Source organism: Manis pentadactyla, chromosome 1 (assembly GCF_030020395.1).
Source record: "Manis pentadactyla isolate mManPen7 chromosome 1, mManPen7.hap1, whole genome shotgun sequence".
NCBI classification, from domain to species: domain Eukaryota; kingdom Metazoa; phylum Chordata; class Mammalia; order Pholidota; family Manidae; genus Manis; species Manis pentadactyla.
Genome location: NC_080019.1, coordinates 179,191,561 through 179,215,865, shown reverse-complemented (window position 1 = coordinate 179,215,865; position 24,305 = coordinate 179,191,561). Strand labels below are relative to the sequence as shown.

General features: G+C 43.7%; 1 protein-coding gene across 6 annotated transcripts in view; it reads right to left on the bottom strand.

The window, feature by feature from the left end:
* LOC118922437 (kalirin) overlaps positions 1–24,305 on the bottom strand; it is a 483,582-nt gene that overhangs the window by 295,289 nt on the left and 163,988 nt on the right. For all 6 annotated transcript variants that reach the window (XM_057503419.1, XM_057503422.1, XM_057503431.1 and 3 more), the window contains one exon: positions 3,867–3,941. In XM_057503419.1, coding sequence (XP_057359402.1) covers positions 3,867–3,941 — 75 coding nt within the window. The remainder of the gene's footprint in view (positions 1–3,866; positions 3,942–24,305) is intronic.

The window sequence follows — 24,305 nt, the reverse complement described above, 5'->3', positions numbered from 1 at the left end:
AGAAATAGCACTGATTCCCGGCCATAGAGGCAGGGCATGACACCACTAGGGAGGAGGCAAGGCTGAAAGCAGGAGGCTCCCCTGATTGAGCTAGAGGAGGAATGGCGCTCACATTTTAAGGGACATTTGGGTTTCCATTAGGGCAATTAGGGAAGGTGGGAAGGGACAAGAAAAATTCATCAAGGGAATCACACCAAGAGTTTGGTCCAAGTACAACAGTTCTGCAAGATATTAAAACGGATACATATGATTTTTTTAAGGGAATGAGGTTATTCTGTAGTTTGGGAGATGCTTCATGTACCTGATGGACAGGTGCTTTAATGAACAGGGCATATCTCCATGAAGGGGGATAAAATATGCATTTCCCAAACTTAATTTGAGGGTAGAACCCCTTTTTCTTCTTTAAGGATAATTGTGTAGTGCTGTTGTTCTATGGAACCCAGTTTGAGAGACAAGGATCCAGGGTACAAAAGATTGTGTCACAGCAGCATGAGTTTCCCTGGGAACAATGGAGAGCAATGTTGGTAGGAGATATGGAGGCAGAGAGGGACATCAGGAGGTGGCAAGAAGGGTGTGGGTGCACACCAAGATAAGAGAGAAGAAATGGGCCCTGCACAAGAGGGTCGGATAAAAGGGACAATGGGTGCTGTGAGTAGGAGGTGCAGGCACACAAAGGAAGCCAGAGAGAGAGCAAGGGGGTGTGTACAGGGGTGGCTATGGGCAGGCCACTGGGCTGGAATGGGGGAGGCTCCCTGAGGCACAGCCACAGATCCTGCCACACACATGTGCACAAGCCCACATGCAGAAGCTGTTGGGCTGCACCGCATTATTGCAGATGTGTGTTCCCATGGCAGCATGATTTTCCTTTACCCTGGCCATGCTGGGGGCACAAGCAGGGGAGAGTGGGCACAACCAACAATTTGTTTTTCTGCCCACCACCTGCCTGCAGCACTTTCTTCTCAGAAAGAACTGCAACTGCTACACTGCATTATTTAATTCTGGGCTTCTTTACTTTTTTCATTCTTGGGTTTTGTCTTTAAAAGCTTTGGATGTAAGGGCTTTGTTGGTTTGTTTTTTGTTTTATTTTTTAGATGCAGCTAGTCATCTCCCTGGCATCCCCAGCGCCCTTCCTAGGCACAGAAGGACAATGTTCCCCAAGCCCAAGCTTCTGGTGCCACATGCAGACGAGTGAGACTTGTGCTAGACTGCTCGGCCCACACTGGCATGTAAGAGTGAGCTGCACACCCCAGCCCCCAGATCTTGCTCTGGGAAGCTGCCACCTGCCTCAGGCCTGACTAATCACCTTCTTGGCATGTTGCTTCTATGTGCTCCCTTAGGACAACTCCATACACTCGGCAAGGTCTTTTTGAGGGCTAGCTGAGCCCTGCTACAGGGCTCCGACTGAATTAACATGGGAAAAGATAAACCATGAACAATTAAGCAAGGGTCCTCATGTCAGAGTATACCATATCTGCACCCATGTGCCCCAAACTGCTATGGAACAGGATGGTGCTTAGAGGCTAGGGTAAAGCCAGGAAGATCTCCTGGAGAAAGCAAAGTGGGAACTGACTTAGAAAGGAGAAGAGGTTCAAATTGGCAGAAGGTGTGGGGAAAGCATTGCAGATAGAGGAAGTTCAGGCGTAAGAGAAATGGGAAGATTGGCAGGATACCCAGGGACAGGAAAGACATCAGGTTAAATAAGGCTCAGGGTCATAAAGGAGAAAAGATCTGATTGGGCTCTACTTGGCAGCAGACAGTAAACAGCAGATGGCTGTGGGCCATGTCCTGGGTGCCAGGCTATGGGCAGTGGGAGAAATCAGGCTGGGGCTAGCACTGCCCAGTGGCCCCCAGGTCTTCTGCAAGGTCGTCCCACATGCTCAGCAAGCACTCAGAGCCATGCTGACAAAGGCCTTGGAGGCTGTCTCACCTGCACCCCTACCCGTACTGACATCACTGCCACAGGAACTTTCCAGGGGGTTGTTCAGCCTGTGCTTTGATATCTTCAATGACAGGGGCTCACTCCTAGTAAGATCTACAAGCTCCTGATGCTAATGGCGAAAGGCAGCTTCCCAGTCACTCTCATCTAACACCACTACCACCAATACAACACGAGTATTGCTACAAGTACTGCTACTACTACTAATAACAACATGGAATGCGCCCAGAACCTCACGAAGGTTCACATACTCCCATCCTGTGCTCTGCCTTCACCTCCCAGCCCTGCACTCGGAATCATCAGTCTTTCACCTCCCCTCTGGTCAGGAGACAGACACTCACCACTTGGTTTCTCCTCCCCCACACCACACCACCACTTGGCTATTGCCCACTGGCCAGGCCAGCGGTGCCTGTGGAATGAGCCACTGCACTGTGGGACTGCCCTGGCTCTTTCCCTGCACACCCACTCCTAGTGGAGGGTGGTAGAACTCAGAAACAGGCTCCATCTATAAGGTATAAATAAGCACTTGGGGATGTTTCTTTAAATATGATCCTTGGCTAGTCACATGGCCAATACCCCAACCCCTTGCAAAGATTCTGATCCAGGAGACTTTGCATCCATTCTGATACAATGAAGCCCTAGAACTGGTACCTGGAGAAATGCTGGTGCACCTAGAGCTTGGCTTCAATTATAGCAAGGGTCACCAAACTTTTCCTAAAGAGCGAGAGAGTAAATATTTTAGGCTTGTGGCCATCTGGTCTCTGCTGGAACTCCTCATCTCTGCTATTGTCATGAGAATGCAGCCACTGACACTACCTGTAGTAGGCCAAATAACGGCCCCCAAACACATCAGGTCCTAACCCCTGGAACCTTTAAATGTTATCTTATTTGGAAAGAGTCTTTGCACATGTGACTAAATTAAGGATCTTGGGAAGGTTACCCTGGATTATCCAGGTGGCCTTCAATGCAGTCACAGGTATCCTTATTAGGAAGAGGCAGAGGGAGGTTGGATACAAAGAAAATGTGACAACAGAGGTAGAGATGGGAGTGATGTGGCCATAAGCCAAGGAAGGCTGGCAGTCACCAGACCCTGGAAGAGCAGGGAGTACATTCTGCCCTAGAGCCTCTGGAGACAGCACAGCCCTGCTGACACTGATTTCAGCCCAGAAAACTGATTTTGGACTTCTGGCCTGCAGAACTGTGACAAAATTAATTTCTGTTGTTGTAAGCTATGGAAATAGTGGTAACCTGTTAAAGCAGCAATAGGAAACGAATATACCTTAACAAATGCACATGGTTGTATTTCAATAAAACTTTATTTACAAAAAGAGGTGGCTGGTCCATAGGCTATAGTTTGATGACCCTTGAATCAGATATTACAAGGTCTAGGTATACAAGAAAAACTGGAGAGAAAGGTCAGAAATAATTATTTGGAAGTCATTATTCAGAAAAATAAATAGATACAAATATTTGAGTTCCCTTTGACAGAAAGGAGAGAAGAGGAGCCAGAAACATTTTTAATCTCCTGTCCATAACTCACTCAGAGATGAACCCAATAAAATCTCTGGCAGTGTGTGAAGTGGACACACTCCGCCAACTGAAAGATCTCCCATAGGGCCTCAGTGGCTCATGCCGGGCCTACCAGGCCTGGGAGGGCAGGGTAGGGTGAGGTGTATGTGTACAGGGGGCAGTATGTTAGGTGTTCGGGGGGCACCCACCAGTGGATGTGAGCATCTCCCAGAACACCTGGCTGGGACCAGAGCTCTCCCTTCCCTTTCTGCCTGCCTCTGGAGAAAGGCAGCACCTGTTCCCAGCACCCCTTCCATCCCCGCTTCTCTCACTTACACACAAACAAGTGAGCACCAGATTGCATGTGCATGCACATGTGCTTCCCCAGTCCATTTCAGAGGAAAGTTCCACAGACACTCACCAGACACGAAGGCCACTTTTTCCTTTAGGATGGGAAGGACATCAGAAGCTTTCAAACCATCATTCCGAAAAGACCCTGTGAGACAACAAAACAGAAGGAATCAGGGTGAAAGAGGCCAAATGGCTGAATCCCTGGGCCCCATTCTCAGCATCACAACCCCATTATGGGCCAGAGAGTTATGCCTGATTCAGACCCTACAGTCCAGCCCCAAGGAACAGGAGAGGGTCTATACAGAAAGAACACTTCCACATGATGCCAGGCCACAGGGGTGACCAAGGGTGTGGCCCTCCTGGTCTCCCCCAAGGAGAGGACAGCCCAAGTCACCCTCCACTGTGTACACAAAGCTCTATACCCTGGAGGTAAAAACTATAATCCTGTTGCTGTGAGCAAGTCAAAGTTGGGGGCCTTTTAAAAAACTATTTTTGTTCCTCTAATGCCTAGCAGAGTGTCTGGTACACAGTAAGTACTCAGCAAATATCTGTTGAACAGGTTAATGTCAAGATGGACCACAATACCCCAATTAATCCTTTTTACCTTTCCCCTCTGTGGTACAGTGACTCTTAGAGTTTATTTCACAAATGGGAAACATAAACCACAAAAATCCCCAAGTGGGAGGCAAAGTTGCAAAGTTGAACGCAATAGCCTTCTCCACCTTCCTCCTCCTCCTGCTCAATGACACCATCACCACCTGCAACAGACTAGAGGTGGGTAGACACCAGTCTCCTGGGAAGGAAGTGACTCCCTTTTTAGCAACTTGTTCTCTGTCTAAATCTATCTCTCAGTTGGAAAGTCCTCTCTGGGGAATAGTTTAGTTCCTATTAGTTAGGGGGTTGGAGGCAGAGGCCTGGGGTTCATATAGAATAGAAAAAAACAGTGTGCCTGGAGACCACAGCCTCAAAAGACAACCCAGCCTGGTGTGAGAAGGGTGGAAAGGGAGGACCCAGCTTCCACATACACACAAAACCCCAGACCAACTCACTGAGCCCCTGTCATTCAACTTGAGTGCCCCACGAGGACTCGCCAGGAGAGCCAGCCCACACTCAGAGCCCTGCAAGCTATAACTGGAATCTCTGCTGTGCATCACAACTAGGGACATGGCACAAATGGATCCCGAAAGAGAGGAGGTTCTGTGTCAGCTCAGTGAGACAGAATCAGACACCACAGGCACCTGCTCTATGGCCTTTCTCCCCTTGGCTTACTCCCCTGTGGTCCCAATCTGTCAAACTACAGAGGGAAGAAACGTACTGGGAAGGCAGTCCTCAGTTCTGTCTCAATCCCTAACATTGACTGTTTCTAGAGACGCCCCTGGGAATTTTGGCAACCACCCAGGATAAGATCACTGGCCTCATGAAGGGAAATGAGCCAGTTGCACATTCAACCAAAGAGGAAGAGAGATGTGTCCCCAGAACACAAGTTTCCATGGCCAGAGGTCAGATCCTTACCCCAAACAAATGCCCAAAGTGTCTCTGACCATTTCACCTACTTCTTCTTTTTCATTCTTCACTAAATGAAGACAGTGAACTTTTCTATTTATCAGTTACTTCTCTTTACAAGTGGCCCATAGTACCTGATGCTGGAGTAACCAGCTATAAGGCTCATTTTGAGAAGACCATGGGCAATAGAAGAAAAATAAAAAAACACCATAAAAATGAAAGCTCTAACTAAAACCATTGGTGTATATTTTCTATTCTTAGTTTCTACAGATCTTTATGTTCTGAACTTACCTTCCAACACAGAAAAGTTATTAAATCTCACTAGTAGAAACTAAGTAGATCAATATGAATCATTATAGAATAGGCACATAGAGTTTTTTCACTCCCACGCAATAGGGGGATGTTTCAGCTTCCTCATGAAAGAAGAGTCCTATCAGGCTTTACCAACTAGACAAGGATCATCTTTAACTAACACATGAATTCTGCATCAAAATAGCTTATTTTCATATGGGAAATATGTCTTTCTATACATCAGTTTTAAAACGTTTTCCTGTATATCACTACATATACTGTTAATTTCTATATAAAAAATTTTAATAAGAAAATTAAACTTCAGTCCTGTCTTCTTTCAAATTATTTACAAGTTCAAAAATAGTAAAGCCCAAACAAATGATATTTTACTGAACAAAAATCCACAAACCCTCTTGTCTCCTAAACTCCTGTCCTACTTTTTCCACTGCTCTTCCTCTCCTTCCCTACCATGGTGAAAGTATACAAGACGGCTCTGATTCCACATAGTCCCTGGATAGTAAGGAACAGTTTGGAATTTGCTATAACAAAAGTAAAAGGTTCCCCATCCTGCCCCCTCTTTGCTCCCACCCATACAGAGAGAGAGGGAGCTCTGAATTTCATCCTTCCCAACCCACTCATTGTGCCCACCTCTTCATTTTCCTTTCCATACTCCAGGACCTGACAGAAGGGGAGTAGTTAGTAGCTTTTCCAGGCAGCTTACAGTCATTGGCTCAAACAAATGTCAGTATCTTGGATGGGGCTGGTCTAAGATTCCTAAAGTTTCCTCTCCCCAGGCCAGAGTCTTCTCTGTCTGGTTCAGGCCACACTGAGCTATCTGCCAGCTGTGTGCCCATTATGAAAAAACTAAAGTGCTCAGATTTACAAAATCCTTAACTAGGGAATAATCATTTGCAACAACAGTAACAAGATTTTTCACATTATAAAAGGATTTCCTCCAGGGTCTCTTTAAATAAAAGTTGCCTTAGTGGTTGGAATTAGTTTTTCATTTGCCAGAAATTGAGCTACAAATAACTTTTTAACAATATTTGTATTATGTAAAGCCAGGTAGAGCTAAACCAATTAGCCCAGCGGCTCTGAAGTTGGCGACCTAGCATAAAAAACCTATCTGCACTGGTGAAGAGCCCGTTTATCAATTCCCCCAGGGCCCTTGTGGAACCAGCAATTGGAATCTATAATAAAGGGGAAGTTCATTGAACACTAACTCAAATAGGACCAATGAAATAGCAACATGTTTTCACTACCAGGTACATGTCTGGGCAGACTCATAGAAAATGTTCAATAAATATTTGATGAAAGAATAAATGAACGAATGAAACATTAACCCTTCCTAAAGTGACTTGCATAAATAAGGTCAGTGGCCTCTTCAGTCACACCAAGTACTGGTATCTGAGCAGATGATCTCCAGGGTACTACACAGCTCTACCATTCTGAGATTTTTTAAACCTTTTCTTCATATTTATTGCCCTTCAAGATCCTCAGATTATCAGATCAATATACTTTGAAAGAAAGTATTGGGAACAAATTCAATAACAAGATTCAGTGTACTTTGGGAAGATAAAACAACTCTTCCCTGGCCTCCCAGCCTGCATTTTCCCAGGAATCAGCTTAGCAATTGGGATGCTGAGGGCACATTACCCAGTTGGCCCAGGTTACCAAAATGGGAGTCCTGCAATGGAAGTGCTTCTATGAAGCACTGCCACGTTGAAAGAGGCAGACTTGACTGCAGCTGCTCCCTCTGATACAAGGTATATTTGACAGCACTCTTAGACTATAAACTCTAGAACAACTGCAGATTAGCTTTGAAGCCTGTTGAAACATTAGGCCCCTTGCTGCCTCTAAAGAAAGCCTGAGAAGATATAAAAGCACCTGTGCCCTTGGACTTTACTGCAGGAAAGAAAAGAACCAGGGGGCATCCTCATGGACCTGACCCAATGTGAGTTTCATGCTTTTTCTTAAGGACAAAGGCAGCTTCGCTGGCCTTCAGCACTAGTTCCACCCTGTTTGTGTCCTGCTGCTGTCAGAATTACAAGCCTGCTGTTCTGTTAATTAGCAAAGTTGGAATACTCTGCATCCAGCATGGGTCTTCGGGAAGCCCCACTTTTACCTCCTCCTTGCTCCAAATGTGTTGTGCTTACATGGCTGCTGCTTATTCCTCTTCACACTTTCCTAGTCACCATTTCCCATGCTGGAAAATGCCAATCATCTTCCCTCTGGCTTCCAGCCTCTGTGTGGCCCCACTTGGCAACAGCAGGACTGGCCCTCGAGCACAGACCTTGTCTGTGGTTTTGTGGTTCTGGATGGCAGTGAGTCTCCTAGGGCATCTTGGTGTCTTGTGCTCCTTGCTAACCTCCTTCAAAAAGCAATCCTGATTTCAACAACTGAAGAAACAAGCAACTAAGTATTAGCTTTTAGATGTGCACACTGCCAGGGTACCCATAGACTGCTCTTTCTTTTTGGTTCTCAGTCACTTTCCCTTATTTGCACTTATTTAGAAGTTACTGTGCAAGCATTTTAATGTTGCTTCAAGTGGGCCTCAACCCTGTTTCACCACTGAGATGGCAAATTTCACAGTGCTGAGGTCTCTGCCTCCTCTTTCCACTCCATCCCTGTGGTGCCCAGCATGGGAGCCTTGATCAAAGTGGCAACGAAACCCTGACTGATCAGCACAATAGAGATCTGGCTTACAACTGAGAGTTCCAAGAGCTCATTAGGCTGAACCTTGGTTTGGGTATAATTTGAACAGTTTCCTATACCCACAGTCACTTATTCATCAATTCTTTATTGAGCACCTATTATGTGCTAGGCTTTATGCAAGAAAAGGACCCTGCTCTCCAGGGGGCTTCCAGGCAGAAACAGGCAGGTATGTACATAGGACAATGAGCTGGTATCAGAGATAGGGCACCACGTGTACAGAACGCAAGGGAGCTCAAAGGAAAGGTGTTCTACAGGTGAGTCCTGATGCCTTGCTGCTCAAAGTAACAAGCATCACCTACCAGCTAGAACTCTCAAGCCCTACCCCATATCTACAGGATCGGAACCTGCAGTTTAATAAGAAATCCAGGTGATTCATATACACATTATTTTGGGGAAGTGCTATACACTAAATTATGTCCTTCTGTTCCAGAGTTGCCTCAGGCAAAGATAAATTTAAGCATCCTTTAGCCTAATCTAAGCAGAACTTCTAAATTCTGATGTAGTGACGTAATCACCCCTCCCACCTCCACCATGGAAAGACCCCTCACCACTGCCCAGGGATTCCAGAGATTCAGCCATTATCCTGAACCCATCACTCAAATTCAGCTCTGGAATAAAAAGGCTATCCGGGCGATTGATAACTTTCTCTTCCAGGACACTGAGACTGGACTAAATCTTGCTTTTTGGTGGTAAGAATATTTATGAATAACACAGGTCCAAACTGCTCAGAATGTTAGTAACTTTTCCACTCTCATGCATCAAATACTTTAACTTTATGACAAATCTTTCTCACTACACCGATCCTCAGAGCCCTGCTTTCTCTACTATTCTTAGTACCATTAAGTATGATCACTGATCGTATTTATAGACGATGATACCATCTCTGAGATGGCCCTGGAGGACAGAGGAGCCAGTCAATTTATGGTTCTTCATTGCACCTGCACCCACCATCCACAGGTACAAAGCCCTGAACATTAAGCAATGCTGGAAGAGAAATGGAGGAAGGAGAGATGCCCCTACCCTAGGGAGCTCCACGTCTAGTTCTCTAAAGAGAACTTGATGCTCATCTCAGGCAGTTCTCCCCCTTGGAGAGGAGACCCAACTTATGACCTCTGAGAGTTTCCAGACTAATAATAAACCTAATGCCATTTCCTCCTGACACCAGGAAGCTACCAGACTCTGTATTAAAAAAAAACATAAGGCTATGAGATTCTTATAAAGACTCTCTCATTCTGCCCCCAACCCAGCTGTCCTGTATCCCCTGTATCCTGATTACTGGTGCCATCATCCACTTAGTTACTCAGAAACCTGGGAGGCATCCTAGACTCCTCCCACTTCTATATCCCAAACATCAGTTCAGTTACTTGGTTTTACTGATTCTACTCTTAAATCTCTCTCTAATCCATCATTTCCTCTGTACAGTTTCACTGACCTCCCCATCAAGCTGAGCTGTCCCTGATTGTATCTTGAACTCTACCACTCCTGAAACACATTTCTGTTTTCATCCTACCCATTAAGTGATCCTGATGCCCTGAGGGTAGAAACCATGTCTTATTCATTCCACCCCAACACCCAGTACAGTGTCTGTCATGCAAAAGAGGCTCAAGAAATACTGAACTGAAACTGAGCATGTACAGGTCCTAAAACAGAGAGTATGAGTGGTGAGTTGGAGGCAACTCATCAGGACAGATTCCCCTAGGAGGTGATCTTTGAACCAACCAGGTTTTGAATAAGGAAAGGGCCATGGAATGGTGCTCTGGTGGGAAGTAACAGGTGCCAAAACAGAGAGGATGGGGCAAGCAAGCCATATGCCAGAGATGGAGAGAGCTTACTGGCTGGACAGAGAAGTAGGGTTAGGGAGTGATGGAAAGGACAGCATGAAGGTGGTGGGTGGGCTCAGTCATCTCACCCTGAACCTGGTATCTCAATAGGGTAGTCTTCTGGGAAGGCATCAGCCAACATGGGGCTGTGAGTGCCTTTGGAAGCTCAGAGAGCCACAACTGCACCCCAGCAAGGGCCAGAACTGGATGGAATTTGGCTAGTCCCCAAGGAAGGCCATGGTTCCAGAACAGAGTTGGATCTATACATCCACTTCACATTCTGCTCTATCTGCAAGGAGCTGGGGCAGGATGGGACACATGGCCCCTGGTGAGGTGGGTAACAGAATGTGGGGGTGGGGGACACTGGAACTTTGTTTCTTTTTATCTTCTTCCTAAGGCCCAAGAGAGGCAGGAAGAATGTTTGTCTGTGCTGTGTCTCCTGGGAGCTTGCCAGGCCAGCAGCAGCCTGGGAGTTTGCATGCAACCCCACAAAGATGCAGTGTGGAAGCAGATCACAAGGGAGCAGACTGAAGACATGGTCCCTTCTGCACAGGGACTAGAGCAGCAAAGCCCATGGCAGAAGACTGTCTGTGTCTCTTCTCTCTTCCCCACTTTCCTATATGAACCCAGGAGACGGAGACAGGAGTGGCAAGAATGAGAGGGAAAAAGGTAAGAGGTGGAGAGAAAGAGCTGGGGAGGAACACACACACACACACACACACATAAATGGAGGTGAATGTCTTGTCTCCTCTTTATAGATGCTAATGAGCTATTCAGGAAACAGCCTGTTGGAAACTCCTCCAGTGACTAAAAATATGTTCCTTGGAGCTCTCATTAAAACAACTGCCACTGAGGCAGGGAGTGTGTGCTGAGAGGAAGGAATAAACCTGGCAGAGAAAGAGGCTGGGCAGCTTGTGTCAGCAACAGAACACACAGCAGTGTGCAGATTCACCTGCCTCTCCCCACCCTGGGGATCCTTCCGCCCACAGCGGGGCAGACTCCCCACAGCCGTTCCTCACCGCTGACACCTGCAAATAGCAAACCAGCGCCAGCAGCCTCCTGCCTCCCTCCGTTCCTCCCTCCTGGAGCAGCAGCGGTTGGGGAGGGGCCGTGTGGCACAGTCTCCTCCTCCCTGGCACCAAGGGAACTTCTAAGAGAAGGACACCGATGAGTCTCAGTTAACCTGGTTTCAGGTTATTAGGCATCTTTTGTGTGGAAGGCACCATAGCACTGTGGATAAATAACACTCTGTCCTTATGAAAAGCGGACAAGGCATAAAGGGCTCCTCTTCTGACAAACCAAAGAGGCCTCATGCAACATGAGGCAGTAACCAAGGACTTGAGATGACAGCCAGACTGCACAGTCTTTACACTCAGGAAGAAGCAATGTCTACCTTCTTTCAACTCTGACATGCATTTGATTGTCACTCCTCTCAATGTCCGGGCTTTGCTTGTCACTCTAGTGAGAGGTGTACTTTCCCCAGAGCGCCTTCTCTAATTCTCTCCACCCCAGGCCTGGCTGGTTCCTCCTTCTCTGTATGTCACATGGCAGGCACCTCACTGTCCCACCATGTCCACTGCCGCATCTACATTCCTCTCTAAACTCTGAACTCTGGAGGGCAGGGACTGGGTGCTTATCTTTGCATCTCTGGTGCCTGGCACAGAACTCATGCTTAAGGAGCAACCAAGGACAGAGCCTTATTCATCCACAGTGCCATGCTGCCTTTCACCCAAAAGGTACCTAATTAATGCTGTACTTCATCCTCCCCTGGTTCCTCTCTGTGCCTACTTCTATACCCTCCATCTCCATCTTTCTTTCTCTCAGGCTTCTACCTGAACTCTAATTGTGGCCAATTTCAATATTAACTTTCTAATGTCAATATTAGATCTAAAGGCCTGGCTAATGGGCTACTTTTGAAGAGCAGAAATTTGTAACACTTACCATTGCTAAATGAGCTCCATTAAAGATCACTAATAATTAGCACTTTAAACATGCAGGTAACACCTCTCTAAGCCCAGCTAATGAGCATACTGTTTCTGTTTATTCTTCACAAGATTTAATATTAGCTGGAGTTGAGACCTCAGCTGCAACACACACAGGCTCACTCTCCTGGTCTCCCTGCCCGCCCAGAAAAGTTGACATCATTCAGTGTACTCTAGACACAAGAAAATGCCACTTCAGAAGTTATTGTATCTGCCTATCACTTTTAAAAAACTGATTCTTTGCTAACTGGCCAGGCTATTTAAAGCGCTTATACCTCCTGGATGGTCCTGATGGTGGTAGATTTATTGTCTTTTTGTTTCATTCAGCATTACTCTTGGATGGGTCCTCAAAGTAACACAGAACATTAGCCAGTGATGAATTAGTCACTGATGAATATGAATCAGCTGTTGAGCACTTGCTTTAATAATATATTTACAGAGAGCTCCAGAAGTACTCAGAGGCAGAAGGTGGGTGCTATGGAAGTTCAGACATCTAAAAGCCTCGCTCCTCGGGACACTCACTCTCAGTCCCTGCCCTTTTCGTCAGTATGCCTATCAATAGCTTTTTAGTTTTAATTAATTTTAATTAATCAGGGCATAATTACTAGTTAAATATGAAATCGTGGCTTTGAAAAGCCAGCTTAGGCCTTTGTCGTTATGGAAGGCACTCTGGCGGGACTCCAAACATGAAATGGCCCAGCACCTCCCAGTGCCTCTCTCCTCTCCCCCACCCAGTTCCCCAGGGCCTGAAATTCAGGTGTGGGTAGCAGTAAAGCAGCAAGGGCTGACTTCAGAGCTCAGAGCGGGAGACCCCCACGGGCAGTTCCTAGAGCACGAGCAGGTTCACCCCAGCCCAGCGCTTCTCCCTGCTCCCACCTCCACACTTTCCCATTCCACAGCTGTGCCATTCCTCCCCAGGCTCACTACCATGCTCATTGTTGGAAGCAATACCACAGGGACATACAAGGCACAGACTGAACACAGACCCACCACGGACTTGGAACAAATGGAGCCAAATAATAACCAGGTTTGAAAAACTGCAAGTACAGCCTGACAGATGAGAAGGGCCACAACCAGAGGTCATGTTATTGAACAAACATCAGCAAAGTAGAGCACCTTCTCCCACTACAGGGACATGCATGCTGCTGTCCTTGGTCCTGAGCTAGTTGTGCAATTGCTGCTTGGAGCGGCTGCTATCCAGCCTGCCCTAGGATATGAGAAAGAGGCAGAAATGAAAGAGATGTTTAGATATATCATGGAAATAAATAACTATGAAGTGTTAAAGGGACATAGACATGGAGAAATTGCTGGAGAGAATAAAAAGGCTTTTTGGTATTTTCTTCAAATAATTTAAGTAAATAAGGAGGAAAGGTCTGTGCACATCATACACTTACACATACACAAACTATATACACACATGCACACACGTTCCCATGGAAATCAGACAGCATGAACTCCTTATGTCCCTCAATGCTGTGTTTAGGTTTCTGGATAAACTGGATGACCATGTCTGAGGTCAACTGGTTGGCCATGGAAAAATTCTTTGAGTTTTAAGCAATTAAAAAATCTCTCCTTAAGTGATTACCCTTGGGTATCTAAACACTGCCCAATTCAGATCAACAAATATTTACTGAGCACCTAGGCAAAGTTCTAGTCACTGTGGGTACAATGTTAAAAAATGTAGAGTTCCTGAACTTAATGGACTTTCAGTTTAGAGGGCAAATCAGACACATCAGCATGTAATTTTAATAGCATGTATGAAATACAATGATAGAGGTACATATAAGGGACAAATATTCAGAAAATCCCGAAGGGATAATAAAACTTGAGCTCTAAGAAAATGTCTAAAAAGTGAAGGAGAAGTAACTAGAGAATAGGCAAAAGGTTACAGGATCCTCAGCAAGGTCCTGGACTGGATAGGACAATGACGAATACAAAGGGCTCTCTGGTGGGTGTAGCGGAACAGAGATGAGTAGTTAAGACACGGTGGGGTTTTCCCACATGACCTAAACCCTCTCCAGCGTAATAGGGATGAGTTAATGCTTGCCAGAGATAAGTAACAAGGCTCTCCCTGTGGAACTAGCATAACCAGGAGCTAGCATAAGCTAGGAAATGATGAAAATCAGGAAAGTGTGACTCTCAATGCCTGCTATTTCTTTAGAAAGAAGCATGACAACATCAAAGGCTAAATGGGAAACCAGGATGATCTGAATATCTCATGAAGCTAGAAACCTTCTCCAGAATTATGAAAAACAAGAAGGAGCTGGGGGGGTGTCTGCAAAGGGTTGCCTAGGTAACTCTCATCTGCTCACCAGCAGACATACTAAGCTGCACATTTCAGGAGCCCCTGGTAAACTGAAGGTGGCTTCCTTTTCCTGCTTCAAAAATGTGTGGTGGCGGAGAAAGACAAGTATCAAATGATTTCACTCATCTGTGGAGTATAAGAACAAAGCAAAAACTGAAGGAACAAAACAGCAGCAGACTCACAGAACCCAAGAATGGACTAACAGTTTCCAAAGGGAAAGGGACTGGGGAGGATGGGTGGGAAGGGAGGGATAAGGGGGAAAAGGGGCATTACGATTAGCACACATAATGTAGGGGGTGGACAAGGACAAGGTCCATGGGGAAGGACATGGAGAAGACACGTAGTGATTCTATAGCATCTTACTACACTGATAGACAGTGACTGTAATGGGGTATGTGGTGGGGACTTTATAATGGGGGGAATCTAGTAACCACAGTGTTGTTCATGTAAATGTATATTAATGATACCAAAAATAAATAAATAATAAATTAAAAAATAAATGGGTGGAGAATCTGAACAGACAACTCTCCAAAGAAGAAATTCAAATGGCCAACAGGCACATGAAAAGATGCTCCACATCACTAATTATCAGGGAAATGCAAATTAAAACCACAATGAGATATCACCTCATGCCAGTTAGAATAGCCAACATCAAAAAGACTAGAAACAACAAATGCTGGCAAGGATGTGGAGAAAGGGGAACCCTCCTACACTGCTTGTGGGAATGTAAACTAGTTCAACCATTGTGGAAAGTAGTATGGAGGTTCCTCAAAAAACTAAAAATAGAAATACCATTTGACCTGGAAATTCCTCTCCTAAGAATTTACTTGAAGAAAACAACTTCTCAGATTCAAAAAGACATATGCACCACTATGTTTATCACAGCACTATTTACAATAGCCAAGATATGGAAACAACCTAAGTGTCCATCAGTAGATGAATGTATAAAGAAGAGGTGGTACATATACACAATGGAATACTATTCAGCCATAAGAAACAAACAAATCCTACCATTTGCAACAAGATGGATGGAGCTAGAAGGTATTGTGCTCAGTGAAAGAAGTCAGGCAGAGAAAGACAAATACCAAATGATTTCCCTCATTTGTGGAGTATAACAATGAAGCGAAACTGAAGGAACAAAATAGCAGCAGACTCACAGACTCCAAGAAGGGACTAGTGGTTACCAAAGGTGGAGAGGGGAGGAAGGGAGATGGGGATTGTGCGGTATGATTAGTGCACATGGTGTGTGTGGGGGATTACTGGGAAGACAGTGTAGCACAGAGAAGACAAGTAGGGACTCTGTGGCATCTTACTACAGTGATGGACGGTGACTGCAATGGGGTATGGGGAGGTACTCAATAATAAGGGTGAATGTAGTAACCATATTGTTTTTCTTGTGAAACCTTCATAAGAGTGTATATCAATGATAGCTTAATATATATATATAAAATGTGTGGTGAGGGAGGGCCATGAACCTCATGAGACTTCACCCTGATTGCTACATGTATGTCCATATGTGCCCATTTTTCTGAGAAGATAATGTGTAATTCTAGTTCTAACCAGATTTTTAAAGGGATTGATGGTTGAGAACCACTGGTCTAAGCAAAGTCAAAATGAGGCCCTATAATCTGTCTACAAGTTGTCTCTTGATCACTAGATCCTACCACTCAGCATCTGCCTCACTCATAGCTCACTTTCTAAAACTCATGCCTTAGCTGGGACCAATACTGTGGTTGAGCTGGCAAAGAAAGTAACCAAGGAGAAATTATTTAGATTTCTTAGTTTGAATAAAAGGAAGCTGAGGCAGATGGTAGCAAGTGAAGGCTGTGTATGGGACCCTATGCTCTAAGGATAAGTTTAATCAGAGGTGGTTCTTTCTCATTACAAGTTACTGAGAGCCAGAAGAAGTGAGGTTAAACACGAGGTGAGTTTTATAGATGCGTAGGCAGTGCCTTTCCTAGAAGACTTCCTAACTGAAGCTTCCCCTGGCCTCTAACCCCGACTTGCTACAGGGATGACAGCTTGGACCCAAGACCCCTCCTGGATCCATGAACCAGAAAAGGGAGTCTGCAAACTTATTCAATAAGATCCCTTCGAGACTGGATCATGGCAGGATAAGAAGGGGACTCTCAAATGTTCCTTGTCAGGTAGCCACGGCAGGGCATACCTGGCCACTATTTGCTCAACAAGCCATCTTCTGCATGAGATAGTGAGCTTCCCCTTAGAGGCAGCTCACATCTCTGAGTAAAGTACAGGCTTTGGCTTCAGACAGAACTAAGTCTGACTGTCAGCTCCAGCACTTATTAACTGTGTGCCCTTGGGCAACCTACTTAACCTCTCTGGGTCTCTGTTCCTCATTGGAAATAAAGAATACCTGCTTCTCAAGCTATGGTAATGATTACAGGAGAAAATTTATTTGGCAGCACCAGACACATAGCTGTTGCTGAGTAAACAGCACTCCTGCCCTCTTCCCTGTTCACTCTGACAGAATTAGCATGGGGCCATTTTGCAGATGCTCAGTAGTAAGTGTTAATTATGTGAATGAATGAATGAATGAGTGAGCAAATGAATGGAATAAATTCAGACCACAGCAGCTAAAAACTGCCTCCCCACCTTCCCACTACACACCTGTAAGCCATTCTGTTCACCATCCATGCTTCCTCTAGATTTTTCTTGTTTCTCTTCCTTACCCAATCTGGGCTGTTTGGTGGGCACTCCAGCCTCTCCTGTTCCCCTAGCCTGGTTGCCTAGATGCCAAGCAAAGCCTCCCAAAAGGACACCTGCTTCTGACCAAGCTGATTAAGCACTTCCCCTTCCTCTCGTGTCTAGAGGGCTTTGGTCATGGGGATTCCTCCCATACTGATCTCTACGTGCAGAAGCCTAGAGCTGGCCAGCCTCATTCCTTCTTCCCCAGCACTTCTACTCCACTGCCCTTAGGAGGCTGGGTTCCAAACAGAGATGTACAGGTCCAGGTGGTGTTCCTGAGAAGTACCCCTAGTGAAAATAGGCCCACTGTCTGAGATGAGGTAGCGCCAATATCTACCTGCAGACAAAGCCTTCAAAGCCCCATGAGAAGCCCCAGCTGCCTGCAGGGGGAAAGAGCAAGAGGCCTGAAGAGAGTCCATGCTCTGTGGGTCTTTTCCTTGATTGATCTTGAGCTGTTCAGCCATTGTGAGTAGGGAGTTCACAGAGGAAGAAAGGGTGGGAGGCCACAGAGCTGGGTGTGGAGTCACAGGGGAATGTAACCCCAGGTGAGCTGGGCCCTCAACTCTACCTGCCACATAGAATAAATGACCTGGAGCTGCTGAAATTTTATGTTTCATGCTCTCTGAAACTATTTTATCATTAATTCTCCGATACTTGGAATTTTTTCCAGTAATCTGAGCAGAATACCTCTAGAAGGCTGGGAAACCCGGTCCACTTTACTCTTTCCCAGCTCCTTGAAGAGGAGCCCTTGCCATGAGCGGGGAGCCAGGAGACTGCCTTGTTGGTAGATGAATGTGCACATGTACTCAGAACACAGATTATATCCTAAAGATTAGAATAATGTTAAGGCAAAGATTAAAGATGCTTATTATGGCTTTATACTATTGAAAAATTATATGAAACCTAACTGTTCAACCATGGTGATGGTAAGATGATCAATGGTATATCCACTCTGTGTAGCCATTAAATATGACATTGTACAAAAATAATCAATGCCATTGGAAGTTTCATGGTATATTGTTAAGTGGGAAAAACATTATAAAACAGCATGTACAACCTTATCCCAATTGTATATACACTGACATGTGTGTGATTAAAGTCACATACGTACATATACATAGTGGTCATCTCTGGAAAATGGGATTATGGATGATGTTGTTAATGCTTAATGCTTTCTTCTGCCCAATTTTTCTTACTTATTCTTGAAATAAAATTCCCTCCTTTGTACATTACATTAACCTTTCATTACAGGATCTTTGTATCATACTAATGCATTAAAAAGTTTAATAATTAGATTATTGTTATGATACCATCTGCAAACAGCATTTTAAAGGCAAACTTATTTAAAGTTTAGGACAACTGTGTAACCAGCTATTCACTGTGTGATGTGATTCCATGGCAAATAAAAAGTGGCTACCACTCATCACACATAAAGTAGTCTTATGACTAAAAGAACTGAAATTCAAGTAAGCTATAAAAAGAAAATACATTTTTCATTGAATGTCATTTAGAGATTTTCCATGTATGCAAATAGCGTTTGTCTCAGGAATGTAAGACATTAAAAGAGATTCAAGTAAAATAAAATCAACATGCTTTATATTAAAAACTAAATTTTATAGCAGATATCTGTTAAATGAAACACAAAGTTCCTACTATGTGCCAAAGGGATTTTTAGACTTCCACTTGGAGGAATAAGTGGATGAAATTAATTAAACATTTTTTGGGAAAAAAAGATGAAAAATGGGTTGGGCTTACCCTACTAGATATTAAACTATATATTTTTAAACTACAATTATTAAGAGGTGGAATAGACATAAGAATTAACATACAAATGAATGGAGCCTGATTCATAGACCTAATACAAATCTGGCATATTTAAGAACCTTTTATATGATAAGGAAAGAATCTAAAACAATGGGGAAAATAAGAATTATTCAATAAATGGCACTGGAAAAAATGGACTATTTGGAAAAGAAAAATCAAGTTAATTCTCATAACTTCATACCATACACCAAAATAAATTTTAGACAGATTAGAAACCAAATCTTTAAAAAATGACATGTTAAAAAAAGACCTTAGGAGAAATGATGGCTGAGTATTTAACTGATCCCTGAATGAGAAAAAGCTCTCCAAGCATGAAAGCATTGAAAGAAATCAGAGAGGAAAATATTAATGGTTTTGTCTACGGAAAAATTTAAAGTATCCATCAGAGTATAAATAAAATTTAGAATGTAAATGACAAACTGGGAAACATATTTACAACTCATCTGACAGGTAAAGGATTAATATTGTTCCCTATCTAAAAAACAGACAAAAATATAAACACACATTTCAAAAAAGGAAGAGAAATGGCTAGTGAACATAAGAAAAAGAAGCCAATCTAATAAGTAACCAAGAAAATGTAAACTAAACAATTAGATGTTTTAAAAGCCATTAAATTTCCAAAGTTTTGAAAAGGCACTGATCCTCAATGCTGACAAGAGTTCAGTGTTAGCCCTCCCTGCTCATGTCCCTGCCAGTGCAGCTAAAATTGCTGTAACCTTTCCAGAAAGCAATTTGCTAATATGAATCATGAATAATAATGCCATGCATAGCCAATGACCCAAAAATTCCCTTTTTGGCTGCCTACCCTTAAGGAACTAAGTAAAAATGAGGACAAATATTTGAGGACAAGGGGTTTTGAGCAGCACTTTTTATTGTGATCCCAAACTGCAAATAGCCTAAATGTCCAACAAAAGGGAACCGGTTAGATAAACTTGAGACTTCCATTTGGAGGAATAAGTGAAACACCAATCAGCCATGAAAATTTTTCTTTTTGAGTAATTTATAATTTCTTGAAAGAATGCTCAAAATACACAAAGGAAAAATGAGGAGATTAATAATACTTACACTATATATGTTAGGTTGGATCGTATGAAATTGCTGCAACTCAGCTGTTTTTTAACCTTCAGAAATAACAATTTGGTATGATCCCAAATACAGACATATTTCTGAGTTATGGGTATATTTCATTTTCTTCTTTTACTTTTCTACAGTTTTCAAACTTTCTATAATGAACATGTATTAAAATTTTTAAGTTGTATAACTGAAGACCATATGAAGAAATACCCAAAATTCAATCTATATTAAACACCTTTCTCTTGTCTAGATTTAAAATCCTCTGCCTCTTTGATCTCTTATCTACATGCTCTTCATCTTTGCTTTTCTTTAGTTATTTGCATGTTCTATAATCTGCTCTTTGGGGTTAATCTCCAGAATAACAATCAGGGACCTTAAAAAAGGTTTTGACCTGGGCTGTCAATGTCAGTTTCCCTTCCTGAAAGAAGTCTCAGAATAGGCACAAGAGTCATAAGATTTATATTGCCTAGAAGCGGCCAGTAGATGTACCATAGTTAATAGAAGTACCACAGAAAGGGAAAGCAGACAGCCTCCTCTCCAGGAATCCCTCCTGACTTGTGTTACTACCAGTCCTCTGGATCTGGAACTGAGGTCCCTGCCCATGTCCTGTGGTGTGGGCTTGCAGATAACAGGTAAAGGCCCACACGTTCTAGAGAGGGCAGCTAGCAGCTTCCCTCCAACAGCACGCTGGTGAGAATTAATCCCAGTTACCCTCAGCCTGAAATCTTATGTGTTATATATGCTTGCTATACATACTATCTGTTGGAATCTTCATCCACGTAATGAGGATTCATACCTCTTGGTGCTATGCTCCTTCTAGCTCTTCTTGCCTGTGCCACTCATGGAGCAACTGGGGCCCCATGGTGGCAGAAAGAACATCATACTTGGAGTCAGGTAATCTGTGCTCAACTCACATCACCTTAGCAACTTTAGAGAGCCTCCTCATCCTCTCTGACCTCAATTTCTTTAAGGGAACAGTTCAAGTAGGGATAAAGGAAATTCAAGGTAAATTAGTTGCCAAACTGCAAAGCTCTACACAAAAGCAAGGTATTAGCTGTGATGTCTGTATTGTAGCCTTTTTGTGGAAACAAATACAAGTTTTATGTCCTTTGGATCTTAAAGCATGCCTGCATTTTTAGGCTTCAGCTGAAGGTCCCCCACTACCACCAACCTCAGGAGAGAGGCAGCCCCCTGTATGGTGACCATGATCAGAAAAAGTGGGACATCCCATGCCTACCTATATTACTCTGGGGTCTGGGGTCTGAGGACATGAATGTGCTGATTATAACCCTGAACTCTTGGCAGGTGTTACTTTGTAAGGCAAGTATGGGGCTAGATGCCGGGTATCTGTGTGGTTATGTTTCCATTTCCATTTGGGGAACACAGGAAACATGGTTCCCAATATGGGGAGAGGTCTAAATAACCAAAGGCACTTACCTGAGCTCCTACATGTATAACTGTGTCAGCACACCCACCAGGACCCGCAGAAAAACCAAACCTGGGAAGACACTCAGTTCTTCATGAAATGCCAATCACACTGCAGTCCTGCTACCTCTTCCAGCTCTTTCTCTTCTGACAACTGAATGCATGCTTGCCCCTTTATAATGCATTAAGAAATGGACTGCCATCCCAGGAATGAGGCCAGAGCTGCCACCCCTCACATCTTCACCAGCCCTCAGAGTAAAGCACCACTTCCTCTCATCTCCTTCTCCCACTATCTCATCCAGAAAGAACTCCTAAAAGTGCTCAGTGGCTTTACAAACAGCCCATGACAGTGAGTTGAGCAGAGACAACCACCCTCCTTCTCCTCAGGGCACTGAGCTATGACAAAACACACCCTTTACTAGAGGGCCCCACATAGGCCAGAGCCACGTGGAATGCCAGAGAGGAAGTCCTCACAGAGCTGCCAGTCCCTCCCTTAGAGGCAGGAGACTGAGCTCCAGTGAGGAGGAGGCCCTCAAGGCCTGGTGATGAGTCTAGAAACCCAGTCTTCATCAGGCATTCTCTGCTCCATACCACAGGCTCCATACCATGTGAAGAGTACCCCCACTGTAGAAGCATTCATATCAAAATACAAGATGGGAGACCATAGTTTAGAGCTTTACCAACCAACACAGTAGCCACTAGCTAGATGAGATTATTTAAATTTCAATTAATTAAGTAAAATTAAAAATTCAGTTCCTCAGTCACATTAGTCACACTGGAGTAGCTAATGGCTATCATACTGGAGAATACAGAGAGAGAATATTTCCAACATTTTTCAGATAAGTTCTATCAACAGTGCTAATCATTTAGATGGATAGATAGTCCCTGAGGACAGGGTCTGTGTCAAGTGCTCTCTTAGAATGTACTGGCAATGTTTGCACATCCCATAATGAATGACTAAGTGAAAGAACAGCCCAGGATACAACCAGAGAGGGGCTCAGTCAGTAACACAAAACACAAAACACAGTCCACAAAACACAGTGCTGCCATGCAGGGAAGCCACAGAGATGGCTGTCCTCCGTCTAAGCACAGGAACCTAGAGAAGAAACAAGTGGCTTCCGTCTCCTCACCCTTTTTTCAAAAAGTATGATTATTAATTTTGGAAGCCTCATGAATTTTCCAATGGGAACAAAACCTCTTGGTTTCTAACTACCCAGCCTCATGTAGACGTCTCTGAGCCTCAGCCACTTTGGGAGTTGGCTATGCCAGAAGGCCAAGAAGCCTAAATAAGGGAAATCCTCAGGTTCCCTAATGGGAAAAAATCTTCAGAAAACTGGGAGACTGGATGTTTTTGAGAGGTAATTTGAAAACTTGTATATGTATTTACTTTGTATGTCTTATCATATCACCTTCTATCAGGCCAACAAGAAGCTGAATGGTCATACCAGAAAGCAGGCTGACACGCAACAGCAAGAAGCCCACAGTCCGATGCATGGTAAGGCGAGAAGTTATTTAAAAGATTGGGTCAAGAAAAAAGCTGCTTTGCAAACAGGTTTGACTTGTTCTGCCCTATTCAAAATTCTGCATAATAACCTGATTAAGAAAATTTCTGCCAATCAAAAATGAGTTTTAGAAATTTCTGGGTGCAAAGTCTGCAATAAAGACATCCTCTTTATTATAAGGATCATTCATTAAAATGAGACCAAAGGGGAGAGAAATGAGCTTTTTCCAGAGGCCAGAAAAAGACCAGGTTCCTTGGATATTTACAACACCTGAAATTCTAACTGTACATGAGAAAAGAAAAAGAACTTCTCTGAGCTCTATCGTCTCTGTTAAGAGTAATGATACAATTAATGTTTAGAGCTAATAAGATACTCAATGAACATCTGATTTTTCTATAGTTATGAGTGTATTTTTGTATTTACCTCTACTAGTATAAAATAATTTATATTGCTATTTCATTTTTAATACAATTTTTCTTATAATAACACAGTTCTCTCTTGCTTTGGAATGCCACACCCCATTTTTCACATGGAGGATTCATCAATATCCAACTCAAAAAAATTTTACTTAACATTAGTGTTCCTCAGTTTTCCCATCTGCAAAATATAAGTAACACCAAACTCATAAGGCTATAGTAAGAGTTAACAGAGATTGTGTACACCCCATGTGACCAGTGGATAGCAGGTGTCAAGTAAGTGCTAGGTGGTGGAATGAATGAATAAATTAATGAAGTGTCTGGAAGGTAGGATGCATTTGTCATTGGGCTTCAGCTGTACAAACCTAGAAGCAGCTGAATTACAGAAACCATTCACAATTTAAGATACAATTCATCCACATACTGTCAGCTCCTGAAACTATAGACACAATAACTGCAAGGAACTAAGCTGCCTCCAGAGAGCATGCTTTGCAAATTCAGACTACTGCAAAGATGAGGACATTATAGTTCCCATGGAACAAAAATTTTCTCTTTAACTTTAAAATTTTATGATTCTGTGCCTGGGCAAATGGGAAGAGTAGTCAACAATCTGATTATTCCAGCTTTGGGGTTCTAGGACTAAGATCCTTCCATTAAAATCCATATGTAGATTTGGAAGTACACACCATCCAACAGGGGCCCAGGCAGGTGAAGAGCAACTGAGTCATAGTTGCTGTCTCTTTCAATGCTAATATTGTTTCTGATGTGGGAAAGAACACTAGACTAGGAATCTGAAGATCTGAGTTCCCCCTGTGACTTTTTCAAAGTCTCTTTTTCTTTCTGGCCTTCATTTTCAACACCTATAAAATGAATAAACCAGACAAGAGGATGACTGAGGCTGTCCCCTCCCCAGCTGTTCCATTCCTTGATCCTGTTTGCTGAAGAA